Here is a 27,494-nt window from a genome sequence, read left to right on the forward strand (position 1 = left end):
TTTTAAAAATTGTCGGTGATGGAGAATCCACCACAACCCTTGGTGAATTGTTTCAATGGTTAATTACTCTCACCGTTAAAAATGTACGCCTTATTTGCAGTCTGAATTGATCTAGCTAAAGCTTCTAGCCATTCAGATTCTAGCTATTTTTCTCTGCTAGATTGAAGAACCTACGATTAAATATTTGTTCCTTATGTAGATACTTGGACTGTAATCAAGTCACCCCTTAACCCTCCTCTTTGTTAAGATAAACAGATTGAGCTCCTGAAGTCTATCACTGGAAGGCATGTTTTCTATGTCTACACAACTCCAGCTACGTACCTCCCATTGACTTACCTTACTCTTCTTGTTGGGGATAGAATACAGGGGTTGACTGGAGAGCGATCTACAGTCGATTTAGCAGGTCTTTACTAGACCACCGGTGGATCGATCTCAGAGCGTCGATCCCCGCTGTAGTGTAGATCTGCAGTACGCCTTTTCTCATTCTTGTGGCTCTTCTTTGAGCCCTCTCCAATTGATCCACATTCTTCTTGAATTGTGGGCACCAGAACCAGGCACAATATTCTAGCAGCCGTCCCATCGGTGCCAAATGGAAAAGTCAAATCACCTCTCTGTTCCTACTCGAGAGTCCCCTTTTTTATGCATCCCAGGATCGAATGAGCTCTTTCGGCCATATTGGCAGTTCACGTTCAGCTGATTAGCCACACAAACCCCACACCTTTTTCAGAGTCACTGCTTCCCAGGATCTATCCCGTAAGTATGGCTACATTCTTTGTTCCTAGAGGTATACATTTACATTTAGCTGTATTAAAAAGCAAATTGTTTGCTCGCTTGTTCACAGCTTACCAATCACTCAGTATTAGTGACCTGTCCTCTTATTTACCACCCAGCCAAATTTGTCTCATCTGCAAACATTACCAGCAATGATTTTATGTTCTCTTCGAGGCCATTGATACAAATAGCATAGGCCCAAAAACCGGTCCCTGCAGGAGACACACCCACAAGCAATCACATTTTGAGACCTATCAGTTGGCCAGTTTTTAATCCATTTCATGTGCTCTATGTTGCTTTTATATCATTCTAGTTTTTTAATCAAAATGCTGTGTGGCACCAAGCCAAAGTATATGATGTCAACACTATTTCCTGTATCAATCAAACTTGTAATCTCATCAGAAAAAGCTATCAAGTTAGTTTGCCAAGATCTATTTTCCATAAATCCATGTTGATTTGCATTGATTTGCATTACCTTCCTTTAAATCTTTATTAATTGAGTCCCATATGAGCCGCTCCATTATCTTGCCCAAGATCAATGTCAGGGTCACAGGCCTATAATTACCCAGGTCATCCCATTTACCCTTTTTAAAAATTGGCACAACATTCACTTTCCCCCCAGTCTTCTGGAACCTATGTAGTGCTTCAAGACACAATGAAAATCAGCATCAGTGGTCCAGCGACCTCCTCAGCCAGCTCTTTTAAAACTCTTCGATGCAAGTTATCTGGACCTGCTGATTTAAAAATGTTTAACCTCCTCCAGAAACACTAGTGTTATCATGATATAAGACTGCATTGCCTGCTTTTTCCCAAAACATAGAACAGAAATATTTATTGAACACTTCTGCCTTTTCTGCATTATTACTGATCATTAGGGCGCCGTGTCTCTCACGGAGGTTGCGGAAGTCACAGAGCTGGAGCAGCCGCAGCCGCGGCCCTGGGCAGCAGCCCCCGGCTGGCCGGAGCAGCCATGGCCCCGGACACCAGAGCAGCCACAGTCCACGGCCCTGAGTAGCAGTCCCCAGCCGGCCAGAGCAGCCGCAGTTAATGGTACTGGGTAGCTGCTGCCGCTAGCCCCGCCCCCCCAGTAGTGCCCCCCCCCAGCAGCAGCCCCACCGCACCCTCCAGCACCCCACCCCCAAGATTTAATCACAGGCATTTTTAGTCTAAGTCATGGACAGGTCATGGGCTGTGGCCCATGAATTTTTGTTTATTGCCTGTGACCTGTCCATGATTATACTAAAAATACCCGTAACTAAATCGTAGCCTTACTGATAATTCTACCATTTCTATCTAATAATGGACCAATACCACTGTCAGGATTCTTTGTTCCCCATATATTTTAAAAAACCTTTTTGCTGTCCTTACCTCCCTATATTTAATCTTGTATCCCTTTGCTTCCCTTCTCAATTTTCTACAATTCCTAACTTCTGATTTATACTCATTAGTCAACTTCCCCTTTCTTCCATTTGTTTTTAAATATATATTTTATAGCGATCTTCACTTCCCCTCTAAACCAGACTGGGTTTTTAACCAGCACAGCCTTCTTCCTCAGTTGTGGGATTGTGGCTTTTGGGGCATCTATTAAGGTGTTCTTAAAAGAGTCCCAATTACCATTCACATTTTTCTGATTAAATTCTTCCTCCCAGCTGATTTGGCTCATAATTGTTTTCATTTTTATGAAATTGGCCCTATTAAAGCACCAAGGATATATATTACTGGTCTGCACCTTATTCTGTTAGCACATTAAAAATGTGATCAGGTCACGCTCACTTAAGCTATCATTAATTTTTCGTTATTTGCCCCTTGTGTAACAAATGCACATAGGACATACCTTTGACAGATTCAAATACTTTGCCACCTCCCCGCCAAGCATCTCCCAGTTTACAACTTTGAATTATCATCAACACCTGTGGGACCCGGGAAGTATTATCTCCATTTTACGGATGGGGGAGCCTTGGCACTATAATTAGGACTATTTTTCCAAAGCTGTGTGCCCCAAGTGAGGCTCTTAAACCCAAATTTAGGCATCTAAAGTCAGTGGCCTGATTTTTAAAACATTCTGAGCAGCTGCAAGTCCCTGTTCCTTTCAAATCAGAGCTGCCAAATTAGCTGCCACTTCGGTGCCTAAAATTAGTATTAACCTTTTGGTCTAAGTGACTTGCCCAAGATCACATGACTAGACTAGAACCGAGACCTCCTTGCTCTTAGCCCCGTGCCTGATCTGCAAGACCATTCTGCCTCTCCACCATGTAAATGAATGCGAAACCGTGGCCTAGTGAACCCAGCACCAGATTCCATTTCTTGCTCTGGCACTGACCTGTTGTGTAAACGTGGACGAGTCACTTCACACACCCGCTCTTCCATTTTCCCCCTCACACCCCTTAATCTGTTTCATCTATTTACACTGCCAGTTCTTCGGGGATGTATGTACTGCACAATGGGGCTCTGATGTTGGCTGCCTCTTGGTACAACTGTAACACAAATTAATACCGGCACACAAAAAATCTGGATGTTCCAGTGGTCAGGGGTGGGGTGCATGACTCGGATTAGAACCCAGCCCTAGGCAAGAAATTAAAGCAATGTGGTTCCCGCCCTCTTACAGGAGCCTTTTCCATCTTAGAAATTAGAGTAGTACCAAAAATGCAAAGATAACCCAACCTACAGTAAAATCATCTCAAGAGCTTTAGGTGGCAATCTGAGAAACTGGAGATTCTTTACCATTCAGAAGCACTGGAGATATTCCAAAAGGGATTTTAAAAGATCCCATTAAGGATTTACACACACACACACACACACATACACACACACACACACCAGCAGCCACTGACACTCAGGGTCAGTGAGAAATGCCGCCTCCTTAACCTTCTCATTTGTCTTGGGCAATCAAAAAATAATTTACCAAATCGCAAAATGGTTCGTAACCTAAGAGCGAACACAGGGAAAAGGGCCGCTCTCATCTTTCCCCAGTCCCGGCCCACGTCCTGGGGTGGCACATTCTCCCAGCCATGAGGTGAGCACCACATCCGTGAAAAGAAGTTATACAGGGCGGTGGAAGGGAAGCAAAGGGAAGAACAGGTGTGCAAGGTCAATCCAGGCAAGTTCTCTCCGCCCAAGTCCTTTTCCGTCCTCTCTAATTTAAATGTCAGAACCAAGAGGAAGGCCAGAATTAAAGAGCCAGCACTGGATCAGGCAGATAGGTGCTGCGATATCTCATTGTCTGAAGGACGATCCCTCACTCTCACAGACCTTGGGAGACAGGCCAGTCCTCGCTTACAGACAGCCCCCCCAACCTGACGCAAACACACCACACAACAAAAACACTAACCCAGGAAGAAATCCCTACAACAAACCCCATTGCCAACTCTGTCCACATATCTATTCAAGGGACACCATCATAGGACCTAATCACATCAGCCACACCATCAGGGGCTCATTCACCTGCACATCTACCAATGTGATATATGCCATCATGTGCCAGCAATGCCCCACTGCCATGTACATAGGCCAAACTGGACAGTCTCAATGCAAAAGAATAAATGGACACAAATCAGACATCAAGAATTGTAACATTCAAAAAACAGTAGGAGAGCACTTCAATCTCCCTGGACTCTCAATAACAGACTTAAAAGTAGCAATTCTTCAACAAAAAACCTTCAAAAACAGACTCCAGTGAGAAACTGCATAACTGGAATTAATTTGCAAACTGGACACCATCAACTTAGGCCTGAATAAAGACTGGGACTGGATGGGTCACTACAAAAAGTAATTTTCCCTCTGCTGATACTCACATCTTCTTGTCAACTGTTGGAAATGGGTGACGTCCACCTTGCTTGTACTGGCCTCGTTAGCACTACAAAAGTAATCAACGGTTGAGAATAGGCCGCTTTCACCTTAATTGAACTGGCCTCCCATCTTTTCATATTATATATATGAAATATATATATATGTGTGTGTGTGTGTGTGTGTGTGTGTGTGTGTGTAATATATATATATATATTACACACACACACACACACACACACACACACTGCTTACTGTATTTTTCACTCCATGCATCTGATGAAGTGGGTTTTAGCAAACGAAAGCTTATGCCCAAATAAATGTGTTAGTCTCTAAGGTGCCACGAGGACTCCTCATTGTTTTAACTAAGGCTAAGTGTCCATTTGTTGTAGTCCCTGGTGAGAAAGGCCATCCGCAGATCCCCTGGAGCTTCACTGTAATAAATAGACACTGAAGATAAAAGGAGTAAAATCTCACAACCTGAACGAAGCCTGAACTCATGGATTTAGTGTAGAAGGGTACCATGTGGGCTACCCTAGAACCATTTTTAGGCTTCAGTAGCTTAGGAAGTTTGGCTCTCTGCTGATCTGCATCGTCAGGGGTTGAACTGGAAGCTTTAAAAGGTTGGTAACTCTCCCAGGGTACGTCTACACTACCCGCCGGATCGGCGGGTAGTGATCAATCTATCGGGGATCGATTTATCGCGTCTCATCTAGACGCGATAATTCGATCCCCGAATGCGCTCCCCATCGACTCCGGAACTCCACCGCTTCTAGAGGCGGAAGCAGATTCGACGGGGAGCGGCGGCCGTCGATCCCACACCGCAAGGACGCGAAGTAAGTCAATCTAAGTCGATCTAAGATACGTCAACTTCAGCTACGCTATTCTCGTAGCTGAAGTTGCGTATCTTAGATCGATCCCCCCCCAGTGTAGACCAGGCCCCAATCTCCTCCTACAAGTTCTGCCCCGCCCAATTACAGCATCAAAACGAGGCACTATCAACAGCAAACAGAATGGGTCTTTTATAAGATAACGGCGCCTCTTCTTCCTTGCATGCTTCTTTATGAGCTTTAACGTCAAAGAACAGTGGCAAAAGAGAACATCCACGAACTGAAGGAGAAGGAAGAGGTGAGACGATTAGGGCTAGTGGGAAGTTTTTTGCCGAAAACTTTTAGTTTCTTTTTAAAAAAAACAAAGCCAAAAAAAAAAAAAAAAAGTGGCCTTGGGAAAAAATCTCCATAAAGTACAAAAAATTCCTCTTTTTTTTTTTTTTTTGGTGAAGTGAAAAAAGGTGGGGTGTTTTTAATAAAAATGTTTTCAACTTTGGTAAAAAAATGTTTTAAAAAATACCAAAATGTTTTCATTCCAATTCAAAATTTTTTTTCTCATTTCAAATGGTTTCCCTGAAGGAGGGGAGGGAAAGATCGAGAATTCTGGGAAATAATCTCTGACAAAAATGAAAATGTTTAGTTTCTTTGGAAACTTTTCATGGGAAAGAATTCCCATTTTTTAACTACTGCTAGTCACAATACTGAGGACTATGACCTGGACCTTTGCAACATGTTGCCCTCTGAAGTGTCCGGGCAAGTGAGATGATAAAGAAAGGCACAGGAGGTACCGAAGGTAGCTAGGGAGCTGCCACTGGTAGGATGAAAACAATTTCTGGTCCAACTAATGAGGAGTTTAAAACCAAAAGGATGCCACACGCATCAGGAATTTTAATAGATTCATAGATTCCAAGGCCAGAAAGGACCATTGTGATAGTCAACACAGGCCATAAAACTCCCCCAAAATAATTCCTAGAGCAGATCTCTTAGAAAAACCTCCAACCTTGATTTTAAAAATTGTCAGTGATGGAGAAGCCACCCTGACCCTTGGTCAACTGTTCCAATAGTTAATTACTCTCACCATTAACGAGTTATGCCTTATTTCCAGTCTGAATGTGTCTAGCTTCAACTTCCAGCCATTGGATTGTGTTACACCTTTCGCTGCAAGACAATCAATCAATCACCCAGACATCTGTTGGATGACAAATGCAGCTAAACGTGGGATTACCAAGGAGGCTACTTAGCTACCTGGAAGACACATTATGATCCAGGAAGCAGACAAAGTGACACGGTTTATTATCCATTTCAAAGAGCCAATGGAGGGTGCAAGCAGTGACCACAAAACTGATTGCAACATACTCAATAAAGGGCTCCCTAGATTGTAGCTGCACACAGGTATGACTTTAATCCTGGCCGATTTTAGGACATGAAGTAACCCAATGAGAATGGTGCTGAGCATTCATCCCACAAGCCACATGGCAAGGTGCCGTGAGTATCCAAGACCCACCAGAATAACATCCTAAGGAAAGGACCAGAAGAGGTTGGTGGAGCTTCAAAAGGGATTGGTGCAAGGATCTGAAGGCTTCCTGTAGGGAAGCTGCAGGAAAGGATCAAGGAAAAGACACAGGCTGCATAAAAGCAGAATAAGTCCATGTTCCAGTCTATTGTTTTTGTGCCCCATCCATCAGCGTTTAGTAGTATCCAAGAACCTGTGTCAACGGGGCTGAAGGGCTTTTATAAACGGGACGGGAAGGAAGAAAGCAGGCCCATCCATAAACAAGGGCAGGCAGGAGGCTACAGGTTCTATCTTGGCATTGCAAGCCACAGCCATGCTGAGGAGAAACCAATCAGGGGGCTCACAGCCAGTTTCTTGAGGCATTCTGCACACGGAGCATCCAGAACCTCTCTGGTGGTGCAAAAGGACAGCACCAGCACTCAGAGAGGACTCCTACAGTTCCCCTGTGGGGGTGCAATGGTTGCTCCCTCTTCCCCTTACCGGCTTTCTATCAGCTGGTGCAGAAGGAGGTGGGCAAATACCCTTGCTTTGGCCATGCCCCCCATTTGAATCTTTTGTGCTTCTGAAGTCATTCCCATCTCCTGCGCCCCACTGAACTCCAAACGTAAGGACCAGAATCCCAGGAGGTATGAAGGAGGGGGATCAGTCCCGACCTCAGCATCCCCCCCCACTCCCAGTCCAGCTATAAAATGGCCCTAAATCATCAGAGCCACCCACGCCGCTTTCCTAAGGACAACTAGCAAGTAACGAAGGCCTTGTCGATAAAGCTACTGATAAAGGGCATGTAAGGGAATACTTGAAGAATTGGATACTTATAAATCTGTAGGTTCAGGTGATTTGCATCCTCGAGTCTTAAGGGAATTAGGATAATGAAATTACTAAACCACTGGCAATTAATTTTGAAAAGTAATGGAGAACCAGGATGACACCAGAGGATTTGGGAAAACAATAATCAAACACAATACCCATCTTTTAAAAAAAGCACATAAGGATGAACCTCGCAATTACTATATCAAATGTCACACTCATAAAATAATGGAATATTAACGTATGAACATAAGAATGGCCATCCTAGGTCAGACCAATGGTCCATCTAGCCCAGTGTCCTGTCTTCTGAGAGTGGCCAGTGCCAGATGCTTCAGAGGAAATGAACAGAACAGGGCAATGATCGAGTGATCGATTCCCTGTCGTCCAGTCCCAGCTTCTGGCAGTCAGAGGTTTAGAGACACCCAGAGAATGCAGTTGCATCCCTGACCACAATAGGTAATAGCCATTGATTAACTTATCTTCCATGAACATATCTAATTATTTTTTGAACCGAGTTTATATTTTTGGCCTTTACAACATCCCCAGGCGAGGAGTTCCACAGGTTGACGGTGTGTTGTGTGAAGAAATACTTCCCTATGTTTGTTTTAAACCTGCTGCCTATTAATTTCATTGGGTGACGCCTGGTTCTTGTGATATGTGAAGGGGTAAATAACACTTCCCTATTCATTTTCTCCACGCCGCTCATGATTTTATAGACTTTTATCATATCCCTCCTTAGTCATCTCTTTTCTAAAATGAACAATCCCAGTCTTTTTACTCTCTCCTCACACAGAGACAGTTCCATACCCATAATCATTTTTGTTGCCCTTCTCTATTCCTTTTCCAATTCTAATATATCTTTTTTAAATGGGGCAACCAGAACTACACGCAGTATTCAAGGTGTGGGCGTACCATGGATTTATATAGTGGCATTATGATGTTTTCTGTCTATTATTTATCCCTTTGCTAATAGTTCCTAACATTGTTAGCTTTTCTGACTGCTCCAGCACATTGAACATATGTTTTCAGAGTACTCTCCACGATGACTCCAAGATCTCTTTCTTGAGAGGCAGCAGCAAATTTAGATCATTTTGTACATATAGTTGGGATTACGTTTCCCAATATGCGTTACTTTGCATTTATCAACATTGAATTTCATCGGCCATTTTGTTGCCCAGTCACCCAGTTTTGTGAGATCCCTTTGTAATTCTTCACAGTGAGCTTCGGCTTTAACTATCTTGACTAATGTTGTACCATCTGCAAACTTTGCCACTCCCCTTTTCCAGATCATTGATGAATATGCTGAACAGCACTGATCCCAGTAGAGATCCTTGGGGGACCCCACTATTTACCACTTTCCTCTAGTAAAAACTAGGGGAGGGAGGGAAAACAGCCCGGAGACCTGGATTCTGGGCAACAAGCAATCTGAGTCTGTAATGGGCAAATGACATGAGGAAACCTGGATCATGGTTTCTGACTGAGTTACAAAATTAGCAGATGAAGGGAGAGGCAGGAGATTCAATATACATACTGAGCAGTTGATACAGTGCGACAGCAAATCTTGCTTGAAGCATTAATTTCAATCAGCTTGGATATCAATGTCTCACAGACTGAAGACTGGCCCCAGGTAATGATCAATGTCTCTATATATTGGGGAGAGGTGTCCGTGTTGGGGTACTGCAGGGTGTTGTCACACGTTTTATCTACCATGGGTAAACTGCATTGATTCCATGACAGGAGGATACTAAATTAGGAGGTGATGCAAATATCAAGTAAAGGCTGAGGAAACAATACCAGGGGACACAAGATGTTAGGAATATGGGCAGGAGAATAAAAATGAGATTCAACTTGCTGAAGTGCAAGCTAGTATATCTGGGGAAAAGAATCTAACATGCATTCAATGAGAGAGCGGTGGAGCAGCAGCAGTAACATTCTAAGGGCTTGTCTCCACTAGCTGCCGGATTGGCGGGCAGCGATTGATCCAGCGGGGGTCGATTTATCACGTCTAGTATAGACGCGATAGAATTGAGCGCTCTCCCGTTGACTCTAGTATTCCACCAGAATGGGGAGCGCAAGCTGAGTCGACGGGAGAGCGTCAGCTGTCGGTTTACCACGGTTTAGACACCGCCATAAGTAGATCTAAGTACGTCGACTTCAGCTACGCTATTCACGTAGCTGAAGTTGCGTATCTTAGATCGACCCCGCGCGGTAGCGTAGACAAGCCCTAAGGGAGTAACAGTAGCGAACAAACAGGGCAGGAACTTGCAATGCAATACAGAAGCACAAAAAGAGAGCATGATTCGGGATTACTTAAGAGGTAGTAACATGCTATGGACGAGAGAGACAAAACGTCTCTCTCTCTCCCCAAGTAGGAATGGCCAAACTGGATCAGACCGATCTACCTCGGTGGTTTTCAACCGGTGGTCTACGGACCCCCAGAAGTTCACAGACTGTCTAAGATTTTCAAACAGGTGAACACTTCCATTTGAAAATTTTTAGGGGGTCTGCAAATGAAAAAAAGTTTGAAAACCACTGACCTATCTAATGTCCTCTCTGTAGCGGAGGCCCATGTGGGCTTCTCCAGTGGCAGGCACATCCACCTGTAGTACACTTAACTGTGCATTACTACATAACGAAGGGCGGAGGATGGGGAAGCAACGTCTTCCACAGTAGGTGGTGAGATATTATAGAGTCTCGATAGAGACTCACTGAAATAGGTGGTGTACAAATCCAAACCCCCTGCTCCAAAGAGCTTTCAATCTAAATAGACAAGACAAAGGGTGAGTGGGTAAACCAGTCCGAGGTCACAGAGCCGAGACTAGAACCTGGATCTTCTGACACCAAGTTCAACGCCTGTCCACTGGACCACATAAGAAGATCATCTTTGCTTTGAAGCACAAGGATTATCAAGCCTTACAATTTCATTCTGCAGTAGCTACTCCCAACCATAAAAAAGTACCGTCTTCCTCAATATCCTGGAGCGGCGAGTTTCATGACCCTAGTGAGAGTAAACCTATAATAGTTTTGCAGATTGTACTCGACACCTCCAGGCCGGCCAGCCAGATATTGGCTTCAGCATGTTAGAAACGCCATGGAACGCTTTCCTAAGGAAAGCGGTAGGGTCCCATTCACTCAGGGCAAGTGGAACAAAAATGGACAAAGCATTAGAGAAAATACTACATGGGAGAGATCCGCATTGGATTGTATATTCGAAGACGAGACAGAAAATACTTCTCGGCAGGAGCTCTTGTTCACCCGACACCTCATGCACAGGTGTTTAGTAGAAACAAGAAAGGACTTTCCAAGATTTGGAAAGCGTTCAAAGAGCATAAGGATCTTCGCTCAGTTAAATCTTACCCTCCCTTGGCTTTCGCAGATCCTTGCTCTCATCCCATCTCTCCAGTGGCCCCCAGAGTGTCTCTCATCAGGTCCTCTCTCACTCCCCATGTCAGTCTCACAGGGCTCTGTCCTAGCCCCTCTTCGGGCAACTGCATACGTTCTTGCAGCTAAAACCAGCATATACTGATGACTCTCCGCTCTGCCTTTCCTCTCTGACCCACTTCCCTTAATCCAATCCTACATCTCACTCAGCCTGTCTCTGACATCTCCTCTTAGATGGTGAGATGCTTAAAGTTGACACAAACTAAAGTAAACTCCTGAACCAGCCTCTGAAACCCCTGACACTCCTTGGTTTCCCATCACCATGATCTTTCCTGTACTTAGCCAGGATAGTCCAGTAAACAGGGTATGGCTAAATCTAGCAGCCACGCTGCCAGCTGACCTGATTAGACTCTATAGTCTTGTGCTTAAGGCACTGGTTTAAGATGCTGAAGAGCTGGATTCAATTCCCAGTGCTGCCCCAGACTCTCCGTGTGACCTTGGTGTCACAGATCCACAGGTTGTGGGGTGTTAGGGTGCTGATAGGGGGGAGGGATAGCCCAGGGTTGTGAGTTCAATCCTTGAGGAGACCATTTAGGGAACTAGGGTAAAAATCTGTCTGGGGATTGGTCCTGCTTTGAGCAGGGGGTTGGACTAGATGACCTCCTGAGGTCCCTTCCAATCTTCTATGAACCCCAAGGGTTTGCACAGTTCCACAGTGGCAGGCCCGTGGCCTTCATGACTCAACACAGGGCCTTTGGGCACCAGCAATCCTGGTCTCTGACCGTGGCTCCAAGCAATGAATCCAGCCAAAGCCAAGATTTCTGTTGGAGGCTTTTATCATAGCCTTCAGGGCTTCAGGGCGCAATGTTCTCAAGTGAGTATTTGCAGCAACAGCTTTTTTAAAACAAGGTGGGAATTCATTAGTCACCTGGCCATAGAATCTGACAGGCCTTCTTAGGTTAGCAAAGAGAGGCAAAGGTTAAGCGATAGTCCATCCTGGCCAAACCAGTGCAATCAGCCAGCCAAGCGGTTACAGCCTCCACGGCCTACGTGAATAACGTAGCTGAAGTCAACGTACTTAGATCTACTCACCGCGGTGTGTTCACTACGGTGAGCCGACGGCTGCCGCTCCCCCATTGACTCCGCCTGTGCCTCTCGCGGCGCTGGAGTAAAGGAGTCGACGGGAGAGCACTCGGGGTTCGATTTATCGCATCTAGACTAGACACGATAAATCGATTCCTCGCTGGATCGATCGCTACCCGCCGATTCGGCAGGTAGTGTAGACATACCTTTAGCCCTGGTCTACACTAGTGGGGGAGAGAGTCAGAGCCATGGAGGCCATAACAGCTTGTCCAAAATTGTCAGCCACTTGACACCTTTCTCCTTTGTTCTCCAGCTGAGTTCACATGTTCCATCTGCCTGGGTTTCCTGCTCTTAGGCGTTGATTGTTTGGTCCTTGGCGGTGTCAAGGTCTTTCTGGATCCAGAATGGGTCAGTTTCAACTGGTTCTTGAGTGACCCATTTATGCTACCCCCAGACAGCTAGGCCATGCACAGACCTCATCACTCCAGCTCCGCTCCAAAAGCGGAGTTAACCCTTTTGCACCCCTTGGAGAAAGTACAAAGTACAGAAGGAAATTGAGGCACGAAAGACTTCATGAAAACATTACAGGAAATTCACCCTTTGTCACACTTGGGCAAGTCACTTAATCTCTTCGGGCCTGACCCAAGTCAAGGGGAATCAACAGGCTTGGATCACACCCCCTGTGCCTTGGCTCTCCAACTGTAAAACGGGGTTCTTTCTTTCTCCTGCCCTTTGCCTGACTTGCCTATTTTGATTGTAAGCGCTCCACCCAGCAGCACAACACGGCCCTCGCAGTGGATGTCAAGGTTCTACTGTAATAGAAACAACAGATATCAAGTGGGGTTGCACAAGGACATCTGGACTTTGCACCGTGGAGTTTGCCATTAACACCAGCTCGTCCGTGGGCCCAGGATAAACTCCAAAATGGATCGCTGGTGGAGCAAGGTCCAGTTTTCTAACAAACAGCCCCCTCCCAACAATCAAATCCCAAGGCTTCCTTGCAGGCAAGGCTACTGAAGAGCCGGTGGAACAGGGGCATCTTCACCCTGCTCAGACAGGTGCCATCGTGAGGGTAACCGAGTTAGTCTTTGCAGCAGCAATTTCTAGGCCCTAGGTGATGGGACTTTTCAAGGAGCTGATCTATCTGCCTGAAACGTCCAGCCGACTTCGTCTGCCAGAGTGTTTGTTAGACCTTAGGGGCGGGGGGAGAGCAGCGATTCACCAATTTCAAAGCTGCTCGTGCTCACCCCTCCCTCCACAAACAGAAAAGGCTCCAACCATATCAAGAGAGCCAGGAGCTCAGTAGCAGAAATCATCCCATTGGCAAAGATTCTGTTTGTGTTGAGTAGCCATTCCTTTATCTCTCGGAGACAATCAACCTTCAGCCAGAAGTCGAACCTTAAAACCCCATAACTCAATTGAACGTAGTGTTAAAGTTTGGGGGAATATTTGTCAGTGCCGGCGCTGATACAATCAGTCTGAGGGGCCCTAGAACAAAGAGCAGCGGGTGAAGAGCGTGTCACCTCGCTACACATTCGTTTCCTTGATGAACAAGGAGCTATTAGCCAGAGCGAAAGCATTATCTAGGTGAAGGATGATACTGATTGTTTTAGCTACTCCTCTTGCAAACGCGGATGAGAGCATAAGGTCCTGGTGGCTTTTTGTAAGCCCCTGGTTGTGTTTCCCCCCCCCCAATGTGTGTGTCTGCGTATGTACAGCTACCCTTCAAGAGCAAACCAAGATCAAGTCGAGGCTCAGCTCGCTTCCAACCACCATGGCCCTCATGGGGCAGAACAATTGAAGTTGGACTATTTTGAAAACAAGTTCATAAGATAAGCCTCTAACAAAACGACTCACAAATGGCCTCATGCAAAATGACAATGACAAAACATCCAGCAGATCCTATTTGCTTAAGCAACCCCCCTGGCAGGTACAATAGCTACAGGAGGACGCTCGCTGGATCGAGTTGTCCTTTGGTTCCTTGTGTTTAAGTGGAGAGACTCGATTGAGAGAAATAGAAGGGGGAAAAAAAAAAAACAGGTGCAATTCCCCTCACCCCCGTTTCCCTGCCGCTGACATCAGCCCTTCAAAGCATCTGACTTCAAAATTAATTAGATTTGTTACAAACTACTCCGGATCCCAGGGCAAGTCCGCATTACCGCTTAAGTGCGTCTAACTTATGTCGCTCAGGGCACGGAGCGCCCACCAGCAGCCAGCTCCCCTCCCTTCCCCCCAGTACCTACCTCCCGCCCGCCAGCAGCCCCACCAATCAATTTCTCCCCCTCCCTCCCAGTGCCTCCCGCAATCAGCTGCTCCGCGGTGTGCAGGAGGTGCTGGGCGGGGAGAGGAGATGGAGGAACGGGGCGGAACTGGGCGGGAAGAGATGGGGAAGAGGCGGGGTGGGAAGAGGCAGGGCGGGTGTAGGGGAAGGGGTGAGTGGGGGTGGGGCCTGGGGCTGAGCAGGGGTTGAGCACCCCCAGGGGAAGCTGGCGCCTATGGCTCAGGGATGTGTGTGTGGGGGGGAAGACACATACCCTGAGCGACACAAGTTACAGCAACCTAAGCGCTGTCCACACCGGCGCAATGCCAACGGGACAGCGCTCTCCGGTCGGCATAGAGCATCTTCCCCAGACACGTTACAGCGGTGCCCCTCCGTCGATGCAGCTGTAGCGCTTCTGGCAACCTGCTCCCAGCGTTCCAGGGGTCTTCAGCCTGTAAGCTCATCGGGGCAGCGACTGGGTTTATTTCTGAGCATTGCACAGTGCAGAAAACACCATTCAAGTGCAATAAGAGTAATGACAATTGTAGATATATTCTCCATTGCCCCAGTTCCACAAAGCACATGCCGAAGTCCCACAGACTCAAATGGGATTTAAGCATGTGCTGAAGTGCTTTGCTGAACAGGGGCTTTTATCGGTGCCTAGATCATTTCATCTAATAGTAAATCTAGAAGTTCAGGGCTTGTTTAGCACCTGATCCTGCAAACAGATACCACATGTGCTTAACTTCACTGATACAAGCAGTCCCATTGCCTGCTCATGTGAGTAGAGTTATGCACGTGCTCCAGTGTTTGCAGGCAATGCTTAAAGTGATTCGAAAAAAGGGGGGGGGGGGGAGGGGTATCAGTCTGGAAGCAGAAGCTTTAGTAAGAAAGATTGAGCTGTGTTGCTGATGCACTATTTTTATTTATTTATTTTGCTGGTCCTGCAACCCCTTATGATGTGCGTCCCAGCCCCCCCCCCCCGACTTTAAGCTCTGTTTGCCAGATCGGGCTATTTTCCCCGTAAGCATCATTCCGTATCTCTTCACAGGAGTCCTTCATACCAACTAAGGGCTTGTCCACATTGGATTTTTTTTTTTTTTTTTTTTTTTTTTGCCACTCCAAACTCCTACTGGGGGGAGGGATAGCTCAGTGGTTTGAACACTGGCCTGCTAAACCCAGGGTTGTGAGTTCAATCCTTGAGGGGGCCACTTAGGGATCTGGGGCAAAAATCAGTACTTGGTCCTGCTAGCAAAGGCAGGGGGCTGGACTCAATGACTTTTCAGGGTCCCTTCCAGTTCTATGAGCTAGGCATATCTCCATATATTATATTATTACTGTAGACATGCCACCAATGTAAAAACTGGACTTGCACCTTGGTTTCAAACAAAACCCCCACAGATACAGATATATCTGTTCTACATATAATGAGTTCTGCATGCACAGGCTGAAAGAATACATACATATAGACACACACACACAAATATACTTAAAAATTCTTACTGTGCTTATGCATTTATATATATTTTAAAATCCTAGGGCTTTTTTGCACACAAGTAATTAAGAAATAACCAGATCACAATCCTACATTAAAAAAACAAAAACCAAATCTGTCTCTACAGCCTGTATTTGCAAATTTCTAGTAAATATTACAGGGCATCCTTTGCCCTTTGGTCCCATTAACGAATTCTGCATGCACAGGCTGAAAGAAAGATAAATCTTTTTATGCTTGGAAGCGGGGGGTGCTAGTTAAATCTTTCCTGGATTTTCAATAACCTTGTGAGAAGTAACAACCCGAGCCTGATCGCTACGGATGCCAAGTGCTTTCAGCTGCCCACTGGCTTCATCTTAGGCATGTGCTTTCCTGAATCTAGGCCATAGTGCTAGTGAGAAGTCCTGGGGTGATAGCCCTGGAAGTTTACGTCCACTGTATAGCCAAAAGACAGACAGACCCCTCCAACCTTGACCTTGAGATTCCAGCTGTATTACGTTCCCATTTTTTAAAAACTGGAATTTACTGGAAACACCATGAAGTCCTTTAATATAGGAAGCTTTAACCATTTATTATTCAAAAGCAGGCGAGATGCAAATTCCAACCATTTTGTTAACTTATATTTTCCCTTCTACTGGGCAGAATTCAGAGACACAAAGCATTTATCCCTTAGATTTACATATTCATGAATAAAAAGACCTTTAGGAAGAGGGTGTGTAAGTTATCCCAGCCCCCCCAGGCAACAGTAACTTGCACACTGATAATTCACGTGTGTTTGACATGGCAAACATGCAATTTGCCACAAGAGAAAGCTCAATCTTTTGCCTTGACAGCTGCCACATCACAGGAGAATAAGCTACATGATGGAGCAGCTTCTTAAAGGAACATGCACAGACTCATGCTCGCTCCAAAAATTTGAGGGAATCAGTGCATTTCCCTATTTTTCAATTAATTTTAAACAGTGCTGACTTTTCAGTTTTCCTCTCTATTTTAAACAAACAAGGCTTCAGTGAAAGCAGCCTGGCAAAGCAATCATGGACATTTATCCTAGGTACATAAATCTATTCACCTGGTCTTACCATGATAATAAAAATTTTTTTAAAAGTGCTGGTCCAAGAACTGCGCCTATGTAAATTCACTGTTTAAGCTACCACAAGGAAAAACAACATTTGCCTACTAACTTTTACATGACAAATCAAGCTCCACGATTATTCAAACGACTCCAGCTCATATTTGCTTCAGCAGGTGTCTAGGGAACCGCACACAAGACTGAACCTTGAAGAAAATTTAGGGGGAGGGATAGCTCAGTGGTTTGAGCATTGGCCTGCTAAACCCAGAGTTGTGAGTTCAATCCTTGAGGGGGCCATTTAGGGATCTGAGGCAAAATCAGTACTTGCTCCTGCTAGTGAAGGCAGGGGGCTGGACTTGATGACCTTTCAAGGTCCCTTCCAGTTCTAGGAGATGGGATATCTCCATTAATTAATTTATTTTTTATTTATTTAAAATTGTCCCAACAGTACAGATAAATCCATAGAATTGTTAGTGCAAGAATCTTTAGTTTTAGTTCACAGAGTAGTTTTTAAACACCATCACCCTGAAGCTTTGAGGGAGTCTCTTTGCAGAGCCCGGGACGCCAGGGCAGCAAAATTCAGATCAGGAATCAGCCATGTTGCCAACTGTCACAATTTTACTGAGAGTTTCATTATATTTGACATTATTCTTAAAATCCCAGCTCCCGGAGACATGCAATTACATGAGACGCTCAGCTTCCTTTTAAAATTTCAGAAAGAGTTTCTGGCTTTCAGGTTTGTGAATCCTACAAGGGCACGGAAACCAGAAGGGAAATAAAGAGAACCCAAAACTTCTTATTTTGGCTTTAAAATCATGACGTTTAAGCCACTCTCGTCATCTTTGAATATCTGGAGGTTGGCAACACTAGACACAAAACACTCCAAAAGATTGGTGGGGTTTTGATGTGGGAGTTGGGTCCATCTCTTAGCGTGAAGAAGAATCATGAAGTCCCTCGGACAGCGTAAGAGGGAAGCCTATTTACACCGTCAAAGTGGTACAGAAGGGTCTTAATGTAAAGGAGCATCAGACCTTCAGAGTTTATTTTAAAATCAGTGCTGGCTTGACATGAAAGCCCAACTTTCAACCTGGATTGAGGAAAACCATAACAGAATGCTCTCTCTAGGTACTAGGTTATGGCTCTTACACCTTCCATAACCATAGTACTTGTGGGTTTTTTTTTTTTAAAGTAAAAACAACCAACCCTCTCTCTTTAGATATTCGGGGCCAAGTTGCAAAGAGAAATCTCAAACTAGCCTCTAATGTTCTCCAACTAAGCCCACAGTTCTGAGGGTGAAATCTCCTGCCGTCACAAACGATGGGGTTTACACAGCCACCCAACCTGCTGATACAAACTGCACCCCTCAGTGAGGCAGAATTTAGATGGCTAAGTAACTATCACTTGTGCCCGTGATTCATTACACCTGTCAGATCTCAAATACAAAGCATTATTTTGAAAATGCAGCCCTGCCATATTTACAGATGACTTTTAAAACATACAAGTTTTAAAAGTTGAAAACTTGGCAGTTTTATCCTCATGGTTCCTTGTTCTCTAGGAACATCTGCCTAGGTTGCAACATTGTTTCATCCATTTCTGGCAGCCTCTCTGGGATTCCACCGAACCAATTAATTCTCAATAGAAAGGTGAGCTAAGTCACTCCATGTAAAATATGGCTGAACCTTTTGACCAGAGAGGTGAGTGACCTAGGAACCTATTTGTACAACGTCAGAGACATTAACGGCATTAAGTTCAACAGTTCTCATGTTATGGCGCATTCCCACTAAGAAGGTGATAAAAAGGGAGAATATAAGCTCTGTAGCTTTAACAGTACATGAACTCCCTACAAACTGCCAAACAGCACTGGAAAACATCTGTTTATTTCTGCAAGTACTTTGTTGCCCTAATAATGGGCCTGATCCTGTGATCCCTACTTTGGCAAACCTCACACTGAAATGCCGGTGTGGATCTGCTGGAGCAAGGACTGCAGGATCAGGTCCGATGTTATGGAAGTGATAGATCTGCATTTTAACCTGCTCATTTCCTGGCCTTGCATACACAAGGCTCAACATCAAAAGGAAACTGACCAAGTGGAACTTTCTGTGTCAATTGCACTTGACAAGAAATCACATTTCCAGAACCTTTCACACTCTGTTTCAAAAGTACATCAACAACAAGTTTATAATAATCCTTTCAAAACAACAAAGAGGCTTTCCAGACCTTCGGAGGACTGACGGATAATTGTTTCTGCCACCAGCCCACAAGAAAGATGTAAAGCTTTGGAGTATTCATGCAAAAAGTTTTTACACACACCTGTGGACTTGATCTGTGGTGGCGCTGAGAACCCTCACCCTCAGATGAAGTCCACTGGGGCTGCAGATCTCAGCACCTCGGGGGGGAAACAGGCTCCTATTTTGCAGAAAAAATCTCAGGCTCTCTCTTCAGGTATACACCTGAAATTCAATCGGAGTTGCGTGACTAACTCCCTTCAGTCCCTTTAAAAATCCAAGTCTAGAGCACTAGTAACAAGCCACAGCTGTCGCAAACTGCAGGCCAGGTTCTAAACTCCGTAACGCCAGTGGAATAACCCTACTGAAACCAATGGACCTGCTCCAAGATTTACACTAGTTCAACTGAGGTGAGAGTCTGGTCAAATAACTATCACCTAAAAAAAAAGACGACAATTAACATTTTTGGTCTGGAAAATGTTTGTCTGCTCATCACATTCATTAGAACAGGAAGAGACACTACAAAAGACACTGATTTGCAAAGCTCGCTTTGTGGTCCTCTGTTAGTTATCTATACCACAATATTGGGCCAAATTCATTGCTGGTATAAGCCTGCTGAACTCAAAAGGAGTGACACCAGAGATGAACCATGGCTCATTTTGCCTGAGCACTGTTTTCCCTTTACACCACAACTCCTTAAAAAACAACAACCCCGAACAACCCACAACAACTCAGACTGAAGTTTGGGGTGGGTTGATGAGGAGCTGCCTTTCAGTAAGATCATGCTGCAATAAGCAATCCTGGTTTATTCCATAGCCCTTTATTTTCATCCACAGCTCAGACCGATTTCTGGAACTCTGAGTTTAATAGCTACCACAAAACGCACACACAAAGTTATTTTCTTTCACCACAAGAGGGGGCTGCAGAACTCTCATCTCTTTTGTGATCCACAAAACCCCCCAGTTAACCGCTGCTTTATAGTCAACTGCAAGGCAAAGCATGAAGCGATTACTACACATATGTACGCCCACGTGTGTCAAAACAAAGATGCATGGCTATCCAAATACCAGACACACATGTCCATGTGCCTCTTAAAATCTGCTTACATGCTGGATTTTTAAAACAAGTCAACCCCCTTTCATAGAGAGGTTCCACAGTTTAGAAAACAATAAAAAAAAAAAAGCTATAGAAAATATGGAAACAGAACAGATGCAAGGATTGGAAAAGGAGACACCCAAGAAATGGCTAAGGGAGCTAAACGTATATAAATAAGAACAGCAAACACTCCAGGGACAAGCACCCAGGGTCTCAAAATACCCTCAAAGAGGAAACAATGTAAATTAAAGGAATTATTCAGGGGCCGGAATTCACCTGTGCAGAAGGCCATCAAAAGGCCTACAGTGACTGAACAAAAAGAGTCAATGAACTTCTAAAACAGAATGGACGATTTTCCGCTGGATTCCAAGGAGCGTTCTCCAGGGTCTCCTTTCTGAGGAGGACGACTCACAAGCAGAAATTGCTGCCTATTTCTCCCCCCACCCTTGCAATTGTATCTCTCACAAGGTAATGGAAATCAGAGGGAGAATTCCCTGCAGTAGGCAAAGGGCTGGCAAAAGTGCCACAAGAGAAAAACTGATTTGTAAACAGAGGAAACTAATTACAAGACTTAAAAACAAAAAATTAAAACTCTTGACTAGATACAATGGTCTGAATGAGACTATTCCCTGAAATGAGCTCTGCACCCATGCAGAACCCCAGTGAAGTCAATGGGCTCCAGGCAGGCCCGAGGGGCCACCCACACAAAGCAGTGAAGTCTAGCAGATAGTGCACTGGCTTGGGAATCAGGAGACCTGGATTCTATTGACCAGCTTTGCCACCGACCTGCTGTGTGGCCTTGGCTAAGTCTCTTCCCCTCTCTGTGCTGCCCATCCTTTGTCTTGTCTGTTTACATTGTAAGCCCTTTGGGATAGGCACTTTCTCTGGGATGTGAATGTATAGCACCCTAATCTCAGCTGGAGCCTCTGGACACAACTAATAAAAAAAAAAAATGGAGCTCATTTGCAGGACCAGTGCTTCATTAGTAAAAGCAGAATCCTGTTGGGTGTAGCAGGGATCTCCTCAATACTTTTCATGCTCTTTTTTTTTTTTTTTTAAACCCTGAGCCGTTGTCCATTTGCATTTGATTCCCCAAAATCCCAAGAGCAGCTACGATGTACTAAAGAATAAAGTCAGCTGACAAACGTCATTTGTCAAAATCAAAGCCATTTTTAAAGTTGCAGGTTAAAAAAAGGCAGAGGAAGCTTTTTCAGAACTAGAAAAAGAGAGCTGGGTTTGTGTTGTGTTTCAAAAACACGAAAAACCACCCGTTGTGTATTTAAACAAGGAAATAATTTAGAATAAAGAGAAACAACTTGTAAGTACGTTGGGCCAAATTTCTCTGCTAGTGTAAACGGGTGAAACTCAGTTCAAGTCAAGAGAGCTGGGATCACTTATATCAGCAGAGAAGATGCCCAACATGCAGAATTTATGTATAGGACGTTTTGCCATTACACACACACACACATTCTATAAAGACATTTATATTCAGCATAATGTCAAAACCAGACCAGACGTGATAGGAGAGGCGCGGTAGTCCAGCGGATAAAGATATGGGACTAGGAGTCAGGCTGAAATCTATTTCCCCAGTTCCATCACTGACTCGCTGTTTGACTTTGACTCACTTCCTTCTCTGGCCTCAGTTTCCCCACCTGTAAAACAAGGATACTCCTGCTTCCCCCACGATTTTAAAGCCCTGAGAGATGGAAGGATGAAAAGCAAGATAAATACTAAATATTAATGAGACATAAATGCATATACCTCAAAGTTCTGGCATCTATTTAATTTACACTGAACTTAAAATTAAATTGCTGGACTCTGGCAAATGAAGTGAACTATCAGTCTGAAAAGAAAACATGTAAAAAAAAAAAAACCCGTGAAGTGGTAGGAGTAGAATACATTACATGGAAAGTGTCTCCTCAGAAATACTTATCATTATAATAGTACTTAGCACTTATATAGTGCTTCACAGCCTCCAAGCGCTGTACAAACATTAGCTTCTTAATCACTCATTAGGGATGATCCTATACAACACTGTCGTGGCTCATTGCATAAAGTCATCCCCAACTTGCAGAATTGCTTCTCCTATCACGCTCCGTGTTCTGGAGAATAGAGAAGTTTAAAGGTTCCACAGCTTATTGGAAAGTTTGGTACAAGTGGGACTAGACAGCTCAAGAGCCACCAGCCAGAGGCACACTTCCCACCCCCTTCTCCACATTTTAGACTGGGAAGCAGAGGGACGCCAACACCATCACTAAGCAGGAAGAACCTCCTGCCTTGATAGCCTCCAGTTAGCAAGTCTGGAAATGCAAGAAGAAGGGAGGAGGTGGTCTTTAGTCATCTACACGGGGTTTGTGTCCCTGGGAACGCATCCTCCGATTGTTGCAAGAGGGGGCTAGAAGGTGCGCGGTGGCTACTAGGTCATGGAACGGTGGCAGCGCCCGAGAGATGAAGGTGGTCCTGGAATCAGCCAAGTCCAGAGCCTCCAGGGGTATGTCTACACGACAGGTGAAGGTGTGACCAATCCTGGTAGATGTGCCCATACTAGCTTTAATCTAGCTAGCATGGGCACCAATAGTAATGCAGACGTGGTGGCACAGGCTAGCAACCAAAGGACGTACCCAAGCTCCACTGCAGGAGTGTACTTTGGTTGGTACCCCGTGCCAAAGCCCATGCTGCCACGTCTCCACTACCCTTGTTGCCCACGTGAGCCAGATTACAGCTAGCAGGGGATGCCTACCTGTGCTACAATCACACTGTCATTCGCAATGTAGACAAACCCTGTTTGTTGGGTGAGCTAGTCCCACGTATGAACCACCCACCCTCGGTGTTTGACGAGAAGTAGTTTATAGTGATTTTGCATTACAGTTGCATCTCGGGCCCATGGCAGCGAACCTCCCCACCCAGGTCAAGAGGCTTGGGCTAGTGGGGCTTGCTGTCGATTGGGCTGGAGCTCGGTCTCTGAAGCCCACTCCCCTCTAGGCTTCAGAGCCCTTGCTGCAACTTCAAAGAGCTGTCTACACAGTTACTTGTACATCATTTTCTCAACCTGGACGGGGAGGTTAGCCGCTGCAGACAGTATAGACGTGACTCTAGCGGCCTCAATTGAGATCAGGGCCCCATCATGTTCACTGGGTTTGTACAGCGACTAGAGTTACTGCCCTGAAGAATTTATGGTCTAAATAGCCAAGACAGACCCAGTGTAAGAGGGGAAACAGGGGCACGGAAAGGGTCACATTTTCAAAAGTGCCTAAATCCCATTTTCAATCATGACTTCGGCTCTTGAGTCTCACTCAAAGCCGATGGGACTTTGGAAGATTTCACCTGAAGCCACTTGCCCACAGTCACACAGCAGTGTCCCAAGTCATAGTCCAGCACCCTACGCAGCAGATTACGTTGCTTCCCGAATCCAGCCGCCAATCCGCAGCATCGCGCTCGCCAGACAGAAGCAATCCGAGGTGTTGCAATACCACCCCCTTTAGAGATCCATAGAGACTCTTGACCACGCCTTGAAGATGCCAGCTCTAAACATCTTCATTATGGTGGTGTATCACTTAGCCATAGTCTTTAAGCAGCCCTGTTACCCACCTGGGAAGCTGAGTAATTGCAACTATCCTTCTATATCAAAAGAGGTTACCAAGGGATCTCCTTTGTACCTATTCCTGGTAAAGGTCTGGCAGGAGTCCCTCTTGACTGGCTCCAACTAGGTACATCAAGAATGTCCCCAGGAGTCAGTGGAATTTCAAAACAGGATGTGGCACCACTAACATCATCTTTATTCTCCTCCAAATCCCGGAAAAGGCATGTGGGACAATGCCAACCTCTATGCAAAGTTACTGATCTAAAACAAGGTCCTTTGACAGTATTAACAAAGGCGCATTGTGGCAACTCCTCAAGAAATACAGCTGCCCAGACAGATGGGTGAGTCATCCATTTGTGCCACCTGGATAAGTCTGGAAGGATCAATTGTGGCAGAGTCCTTCCTGACCCCTCTCAGATCAGGCCACGGATCAAGCGCCGTGGGGGTCCGCTCACCTATTTGCAGAGGTCACCAACAATTCACAGGCAAGGGTCTACATCCAATCGTTCATGTCGGAGGGCGAAACTAAAAAAAAACGCTCAACTTCTTACCCAAAAAATATAAAACTGCTGCTGCTCTTGCTGCCCATGCTATGGAGGAAGTCCAAGAACAGGTAACTCGTTCTAATGTAGCAGCAGTTAGTTTGGTCTCAATGCCAGCATCAAAAAAAAAATCCTCTTGCCATTCTCCACGTGGGCATCCCTGCACTAAGTCTGAAATGTTCAAGCGTCTGAAAGTTCCAGAGGTGGCAAATGTTTACATAGCTCGGGAGAGTTATTTCAAATCATGCCCTTTACGGCTGCCCAAAATCACCACTCAAAGTTAGCAAAGCAACCCTCTCCTCCCCCCGTTTGTGAACGCTTAATAAACGTGCATGGAGAAACAATAGATTTCATAAAGAGATCGCTCTTGTCATCATGAGGCTATGCCCAGGTCTTCACACCCTTCGATGCCCATTTAGTTTGGTACCCATTATCTATGTCGTATTCCCCTTCATCCATGCTGTATATAGGTGTGTTTTAGATCTAAAGAGAGTTTCTTAAGTCACACGATACGAACAGAACCTCAACTCCGTGTCTTTTACTCATGACGGTGATCCTCTACAATTATTTGTGAGCTACTGAACCAACCCAGTCTCCAGTCAATGTAATGAACCCATTCATTTTATGACCCACGCCAGTAGAAGTTGCAGATACGCAGAGCATCCCACATTGCACAACAAGGCTAATGCCACATACCACAGATGTTATCCGTGCTTATGAGCTCATCCCAAGTAAAAGAAGATCGATTATCTTATGATGTGCAGGAAGGTGGAGGAGCAGGGAATGAAAGATCAGGAGGTGTGTGGGCAGATGGGAATGAAGCCCTGGAAAATTAAGCAGGAAGGAGAAACCTAAGAGGGGGAGAAAAATATTAGGGAGCTTAAGGAAGAGGAGGAAATGAGAGATCCGGAAAGAAGCCGATTTGGAGCATCAGGGGACCAAAAAAATCAATCAGCCTTCAATACGGTTACACCAGAGATGACTACAGACAGGAAAGTTAGAATAACGTGAGCTATACTACAGAGCTTTGATTTCAGTGGCACATCACGTGTTTCTCACGGCTAAGCCGCCCACTTGCAAGCAGAGACAAGTGTTCCTGAAACTTTTCTACAGCGGATGCTCCTGTGCAAAGAGTAATGCTCTACTCCGGCTTCTGGATGGCCTCAAATGAATGCGTGCCCAGCCTTTGCATTACAGCTCGTCCCCAAAAGATCAGCCTGAAGCATCTCTGCCTTTCCCTGAAGAGGGGGCCCAAGATTTTCAAACATGACTCGCGAGTGCGGATGCCCAAACTGAGCCATGCAAGGGGGCCTGATTTTCAGAAGGCAGGTGCTCAGCACTTTCGGAAGCTCGGGGCCCTTTAAGATGTCTCAAATTGGGCAACCAAAAAAAAAAAAAAAAAAAAAGATGAGCCTCCCCAAATCACTCCAACTTTTGAAATCCATAGGCCACTGGGGTAAGTTCTGCTCTGCTACACCACTTGGAATCTGGAGCACAACAGAAACAGTTTGGTTTTTAATCATGCAACTGGTGTGTTGATTTGTCCCTTTCATTTTGGAAAGGTACCAAATGTATTCAGTAGAACTTACACGGGTTGATAAAGCAGCTAGTCCTCAACAGAGAGAGGATACCCATCAACGATGGCAGCATGGAAAGTTAGAGAGGGAAAAGAGTGGAAAAATAGACCAGATTCAGGCTATCCCTCCAAACACGACACAGCAAAGGATTGTGGGAAGTTGAGACGCTCTTACCGTCATCCTGGTAATCCGATGCAAGCGACGCATCTGACACAGTGGAAGGGACGAAACTCCAGCTCTGGTTGTCATCAAAGCTGTCCTGTCCGAAGTAAGCATCAGCCTGATCCCCTCCTGGAAAGGGAAGAGAAGAGGTGAAGAAGTGAACTGATTTTAAGTGGAAAGCAACACACGCCCCTAGCCCCACCCCAACTCCTATGGCCTACGGTGGAAATTATTCCCTGCTGCTCCCAACTATCTTCTGGCCACTGTCAAATTCCAAAGCACTTCAGAAGAGGCCAGATCAGACTGTGGGAACAAAGAGGTATATCCTCGGTTTGATGCATGCTGACATTTATGGGGACTGTGTGTGGGTGCATGCACCCCCAAGGGCAGAGTATGCCCCCAAAAGCATATGGCCCTGGTACCTGCAGAAGCAGTAGGCCAGGAAGGTCTGTCTTGTAGCTAAAGACTGGGAGTCAAAATACCCGAGTTCTAGCCCCAGCTCTGCTATGGTCTCATTACACTACATTTGGGAAAGTAAAATTTTCCCCTTCAGGGCTTCAATTTCCCCATTTTACAGGGATGTTTAGACCTTTAATGCTTATATAGAAGATTTTGAATCTCAAAAGGAGAGGTGCTAGAAAAACTTAACACATTATAGACCTACTACCCATACTGGCAGAATACCATATGCAAATGAACTGAAGCAAAATATTTTTGTGTTGGTGCAACAGAGTGCTTGTATATTCCATTCTGTCAGAGTGGATTGTCCATGAGGGGCTTTGTTATTGCTGATGATTTTACATGGACGGCTCTCAGATACCACGGTGATGAGTGGCAGTATAAAATTGTAAGATAGATGGTGCTGTAACAGGCCTCTTTGTAGAAGGAAGATGCTGATAACCGCAGACAGAAGCTGAAGACTCCCAGAAACACACACACACACACACACACAGAGTGTGTAAAAACACAGGACAAAAAGACAGCTGCACAATTCATTCAACACACGCTAAACAATGAGAAGGGGGTTTTCAACTGATTTTAATATGAGCTCAAACACTACGTTGCTAAAAACAAGACCGTGTATATTTCTCTCAGCAAACTATAGAGAGATTTGTGCCTGGTGATTTTAAACCAAAGCAGTGAAACCGCATCGAGGGGTTTGGGAAGGAGAGGTGTGCGCACATGCACGAAGCAGCAGCTGAAGAAAGAAAAAAATAAAATCACACTCCACATTTATATGGCAGTTTGTATTCCACTAATCCTCAAACACCCACAGGTCTCACCCCACATTTTCATAGATGGGGAAACTGAGGCACGGAGAAAT

General features: G+C 45.2%; 1 protein-coding gene across 1 annotated transcript in view; it reads right to left on the reverse strand.

Annotated features, from left to right (window-relative positions):
- SKAP1 (src kinase associated phosphoprotein 1) overlaps positions 1 to 27,494 on the reverse strand; it is a 235,036-nt gene that overhangs the window by 163,290 nt on the left and 44,252 nt on the right. The window contains exon 4 of the mRNA XM_065422494.1: positions 26,183 to 26,299. Coding sequence (XP_065278566.1) covers positions 26,183 to 26,299 — 117 coding nt within the window. The remainder of the gene's footprint in view (positions 1 to 26,182; positions 26,300 to 27,494) is intronic.

The sequence above is a fragment of the Emys orbicularis genome, chromosome 25, assembly GCF_028017835.1.
Source record: "Emys orbicularis isolate rEmyOrb1 chromosome 25, rEmyOrb1.hap1, whole genome shotgun sequence".
Taxonomy (NCBI): Eukaryota; Metazoa; Chordata; order Testudines; family Emydidae; genus Emys; species Emys orbicularis.